At 40.4% G+C, this 5,827-nt stretch overlaps 1 protein-coding gene across 3 annotated transcripts in view; it reads left to right on the top strand.

Annotated features, from left to right (window-relative positions):
* Window positions 1-5,827, top strand: part of agps (alkylglycerone phosphate synthase) — a 146,599-nt gene that overhangs the window by 77,623 nt on the left and 63,149 nt on the right. For all 3 annotated transcript variants that reach the window (XM_043693533.1, XM_043693534.1, XM_043693535.1), the window contains 2 exons: window positions 2,790-2,915; window positions 4,579-4,687. In XM_043693533.1, the coding sequence (XP_043549468.1) occupies window positions 2,790-2,915; window positions 4,579-4,687 (235 nt within the window). The remainder of the gene's footprint in view (window positions 1-2,789; window positions 2,916-4,578; window positions 4,688-5,827) is intronic.

Here is a 5,827-nt window from a genome sequence, read left to right as displayed (position 1 = left end):
AAATTCCTCTTCATCTAAACCCTTAACACTATGGCAGTCCCAGTCTATGTTTGGAAAGTTAAAATCCCCTACCATAACTACCCTATTATTCTTACAGATAACTGAGATCTCCTTACAAGTTTGATTCTCAATTTCCCTCTGACTATTAGGGGGTCTATCATACAATCCCAATAAGGTGATCATCCCTTTCTTATTTCTCAGGTCCACCCAACTAACTTCCCTGGATGTATTTCCATTTGTGAATTCAAATGATAGGCAGTGCACATTGATCTGATGAGGAAAACTTTGTCCCAGAGGATAGTTTTGACGCAGACAGAATGCGCACACACTCTATCTGCATCAAGCATGCAAGGTCAGCGAATGGCTAAAGCCTTATTTACAGTCTTGCTGTTGAGGCCAGTCTTTTGAGCTTTGTGAATCCTAATATGTATGTTTACCAGGTAAAGAAGCCTTTTGATAGATGGAAGTGGAGAAGTCAGTACTTTCAAACCAAATTCAAAAATGTCAGTAACAGTTAAACAGGCCATTTCGCACTGTTAATATGCAGTAGCAGCACAAGTGGTATTTCCCACTGAGATGGATCTTCCACAATTCCAAGAAGATGCTCCACCAGCCAGCTCTTGAACATTGTGATTTTTATAAATGACTTGGATGGGGAAGGGGAAGGATGGGTTAGTAAGTTTGTCGGCAACACGAAGGTTGGTGAAGTGGTAGATAGTGTTGGAGGGCTGCTGTAGGTTGCAACAGGCCATTGACAGGATGCAGAACTGGGCTGATAAGTGGCAGATGGTGTTCAACCTGGAAAGTATGAAGTGATTCACTTTGGAAGGTCAAATTTGAGTGCAGAATTAGAGGGTTAAAGGCAGGATTCTTGGCAATGTAGAGGAACAGAGGGATCTTGGGGTCCATGTCCATAGATCTCTCAAAGTTGCCACCCAAGTTGATAGGGCTGTCAAGAAGGCATATGGTCTGTTGGCTTTCATTAGCAGGGGGAGTGAGTTTAAGAGACACAAGGTTATGCTGCAGCTCTATTGAGTCCTAGTTAGACCACACTTGGAACACTGTTCAGTTCTGGGAGCCTCATTATAAGAAGGATATGGAAGCTTCAGAGAGGGTGCAGAAGAGATTTACCAGGATGCTGCCTGGACTGGAGGGCATTCCTAATGAAGTAAGGTTTGAGGAAGCTAGGGCTTTTCTCATTGGAGCGAAGAAGGATGAGAACTGACTTGATAGAGGTGTACAAGCTGATGAGAAGCATAGACAGAGTGGATAGCCAGAGACTTTTTCCCCAGGGTGGATATGGCTGTCATGAAGGGGTTTTAAGGTTATGGGGAGATAGATTCTTTACGTAGAGAGTGGTCGGTGTGTAGATTGCACTGCCAGCAGTGGTGGTAGTGTTGGATGCATTAGGGACATTTAAGCGACTCTTGGATAGGGGCATGGAAGATAGTACAGGTAGACAATCCTTTATCCGAAATTCCAAAATCCGAAGTTTTTTTTCTCCGTAACAAGGTTGTTTGGCATGCAAACGGTTAACTCAATTCCACGCCCACACGACCCATGCCACTCAGATGTGATGTGGCGGTGTGGCCCAGGACTGGCAGGCGTCAGTTCTGTCTCAGTGCTCGTAGTAGTACACTTGCGTCTGCTGCTCAGTAAGTTTTTTTTTTATTTCACTGTGAAAATGTAATTTATTCTGAAAAAATACAAAAGCCAGCTGGCCTCTAAGGTTTTGGATTAAGGATTGTGTACCTGTACAATGAAGGGTATGTAAATTAATCTGATCTTAGAGTAAGATAAAAGGTCAGTGCAACATTGAGCTGCAGGGCCTGTACTGTGCTGTACTGTTCGATGTTTTAGTGTTGTTTGAATTTCAGTACTGGTGTGCTGCCATGTACGTAGGCCATATGTCCCAATGGTTGGCTGGTGGAATCAAAGAATAATATTCATTCAGCTCTGTGTACTAGGCAGAGTGTCGACCATACTAAACCAACCCACATTTGCAAACTGAGCCTGAAGCATCTACAGTTGTTATGATTCTGTGGCTGGGCAACACTTGTACTCTAAGTAAACAGCCATAGAATGATACAGTACAGAAGAGGCTCTCCAACTCAAATCTGCATGAACAAAAAACGACACTAAATCTGCACTAGTCAATTTAAGATAATCATCTTTTATGGTTACTGGACATGACATTCGTTAATATGCAGAGGTCATATTTCTACTAATAAGAATAATATATTTGAGCCTTCCACACTTTTTGAATGACTGAGAAGCCTAGGAATCTTGTAGTTCCCTGTTGCTCTTTCCATGGCAACAATGGAGATAATCTGTGCCAAATTGCCAACTAATCAGCACTCCCTTCTCCCCTGACATAAATTGAGTTGTTTGAAGTTTAGCTTTGTTGCATTTGTCCTAATGAGTGCAAAGTGAAAAACTTCGCCAACATGTCTCTTTGCAGTGATTTACAAACTTGAGTTAGATCTAGCACCTTCAGATAGCAGCCATTTTCTTGGTACGAAAAAATATCTGTGACAAATTCTGGACCTTTCTCAGTTGGAATGTTAAGTAGCAATTAACAGAATCATTGGAAGAACTTATTTTTGAAAACAAACATTTGAATAATTGTGGTTAGCTGAGTGTATTGCTATATTCTTCCATTCTCTTATAAAAACAATGATTGGTATAATGTTCATTGTTTTACTTATATTAAAATTGCTTCTAGGCAGCATCATTTGAAAAATATGTTTCATTATTTTTGCAATTCCAATAATTTCTTTTTGTTGAAGCTTAGTGAACATGGCTACTGTACAGGACATGAACCAGATTCAATGGAGTTCAGCAGTCTTGGAGGCTGGGTTGCTACACGGGCTTCAGGCATGAAAAAAAATATCTACGGTAACATTGAAGATCTGGTAAGTATTTGAAAACATGCATTTACCTTGCATTTGATTGGATTCAGTGTAGTCATCAAGCCTTAATAATTTTATTACTTATCTGGGAGCTACATTTACTGTCCATCTCCATTTACCACAAAAAGGTCCATAAACCATTTCAGTTCTTCTGTTGCTGATGCTACCCACTGCCATTGAGAGAACAGCAATTTGGCCCAGTAATGAAGAAAAAATAGTGACAGATGTCTTGTTCAGAAAAGTATCCAGTTGCAAGAGAATGATAGCTGTTCTACATCTGGATGTTTCCAAATTGTGGCTCCAAAACTCACTTGATTACCTCTGTGCTCTGTCTTAAAAAATCGAACAGGTCAGGATACAAAATATTATGTTCCATAAGTCTTTTCAAAATATCCAAGTCAACAAATTGAAAAGAAACTTGATTCTGAATAGTTACTTGGTAGTACAAGATTTCCGTATTAATGAGAAGAGCAACATGTTGCTGAAATGTTGTTTAGCACTCATCAGGTCAAACACACAAATGATGAGTTTTAAACAATCAAAACAGTTTACTGCAAAGGAGAAAAGGGATCCTGATTGTTTGACAAGCTGACTGTGGTTGAGATATTTTCTAATCAACTTTTTTTAGAGATGTTATGATATAGCCATAGAGCAGGTGGGAGTTGAACCCAGGTCTTCTGGCCCAGAATTAGGGACATTACCATTCCTCCACATGAGTCTAACAGTCTCCTCTCGTTGAGGTATACCATGAAATAAGCAACAGTTCTTTATATGCAAGTACAAACCATCACTTTACCAACCTATGCTAGCAAAGCTCAACAAACTCCTATTGGTGGAAGTGATTCAGGAATTGGGCAGTACTTGCCCACCAACTGAGTCTGCTTAAAGCCACAGTAACAGCCAATTTAAGCTACTGTCTATTTACTCGAGTAAAAGTTGATCTCATGTAAAAGTCAACCCCCTACTTTTGGTCAACAAATCGGAAATTTTTGACATACCTTGTGTAAAAGTAGACCTGAATTCTTCACAGCACTCAGCATTTGAGAGTCAAGTTATTATCCTGTACTAAATGTTACAATGAGGAAAATAATTTTTGTTTTTGTGCTATCATGTGTGTTGATGTACAATTCACACCAATTTTGTGTGCAAATTTAGGACCTATCAGGTCAGAGTCAACCTCCATTTGAGTTCACCTTAATTTGTGTTTTCTTTCTTTATTTGTTGAGAAATCAATCAGGCTTCTGTTAGTAATATGGTATTTTGGATTGTAGCATGAATTTCACCCCTCAAGTGTAGTATCCATGTAATAGTCAACCCTATAAATTTAACCATAAAAATGTCTTAAAAATTTGATTTTTACATGAGTATATGCGGTAATCAGTTTGCTGGAAGTAACATGCAAGCAAAAGGGATGTCTTCAAGTCTTGATACTTTTGAATTATATGGAATCTTAGGGAGTGTTTAGCGACATTATTGCTTTGACCAATCAGTCATTTGCCAAATTTTCAGCTTCCCCTATTTCCAGTGGTATGAATGGTTGTGATCATTTAGATTTTTGCATTTGTTCTGCTGACTTTAAGCAATGATAGTCATACAAAATGTACAACTTGCGTTTTTTCACAAATGTGGTAATGCACATAATTTGAGACTTCCATTATTTTAACAGGTTGTGTACATAAAAATGGTTACGCCAAGAGGCATAGTAGAAAAAAGTTGTCAAGGTCCAAGAATGTCCACAGGCCCTGACATTTACCATTTCATTATGGGATCTGAAGGTACCATTGCTGTTTTTCATGTTTTGCTCAGGTTTTCAATTTCAATACAATAGGAAAAACTAAATACATTACATTGGTGAAGCCACTTTTGGAGTATTGTTACAGTTCTGGTCACCCTGTTGTAGGAAGGATATTATTAAATTGGAAGGGGTGCAGAAAAGATTTACAAGGATGTTATCAGGATTGGAGGGTTTGAGTCATAAGAAGACACTGAATCGGATGGGACTTTTACCCTGGAATGCAAGATGTTGAGAGGTTTTCAAGGTTTATATAATCATGAGGGGCATAGATAAGGTGAATAGCTACGGTCTTTTCCCGAGGATAGGCGAGCTCAGAACTAGAGAGCATAGGTTTAATGTGAGGGGGGGAAAGACTTAAAGGGAACCAAAGGGGCACTTTTTTTTAATGCAGTGTGGTTTGTGTGTGAAATGAACTGCCAGAGGAAGTGGTGGATGCAGGTACATTTAAAAGACATTTCGACAGGTACGTGAATAGGAAGGGTTTAGAGGGATATGGATCAAACACAGGCAAATGGGACTAGTTTAGTTTGGGAAATCTGGTCAGCATGGATGAGTTAGACCCAGGGGTCTGTTTTAGTGCTGTGTGACTCTATTACTCTCTAAATAAGTACACGTCCGTGAAGGATTAGAAGGATATGGTAATGGGGTGAGATGAATTAAGGTGGCAGGAGGCGTCAGCAGCCTAAGCAGTGGAATAGGCTTGTTGGGCCTGTTTGTGCTAAAAATGTAACAACTAGAAATTAGGAGGATGCTTTTGCACAAAAAATAGTTTTTAACAATGTAACCCAACTTTTTCACTTTGGGGACCGCTTCCCCGGGCCCCAATGCCTCATCTTCACCATGGACATCCAGTCCCTGTACACCTCCATCCCCCATCACGAAGGACTCAAAGCACTCCGCTTCTTCCTTTCCCGCCGTACCACCCAGTACCCTTCCACCAACACCCTCCTTCGACTGACCGAACTGGTCCTCACCCTGAACAACTTTTCTTTCCAATCCTCCCACTTTCTCCAAACAAAAGGAGTAGCCATGGGCACCCCCATGGGCCCCAGCTATGCCTGCCTCTTCGTAGGGTATGTGGAACAATCCATCTTCCGCAACTACACTGGCCCCAACCCCC

Source organism: Chiloscyllium plagiosum, chromosome 7 (genome assembly GCF_004010195.1).
Source record: "Chiloscyllium plagiosum isolate BGI_BamShark_2017 chromosome 7, ASM401019v2, whole genome shotgun sequence".
Taxonomy (NCBI): Eukaryota; Metazoa; Chordata; class Chondrichthyes; order Orectolobiformes; family Hemiscylliidae; genus Chiloscyllium; species Chiloscyllium plagiosum.
This window is presented reverse-complemented; position numbering and strand designations above follow the sequence as displayed.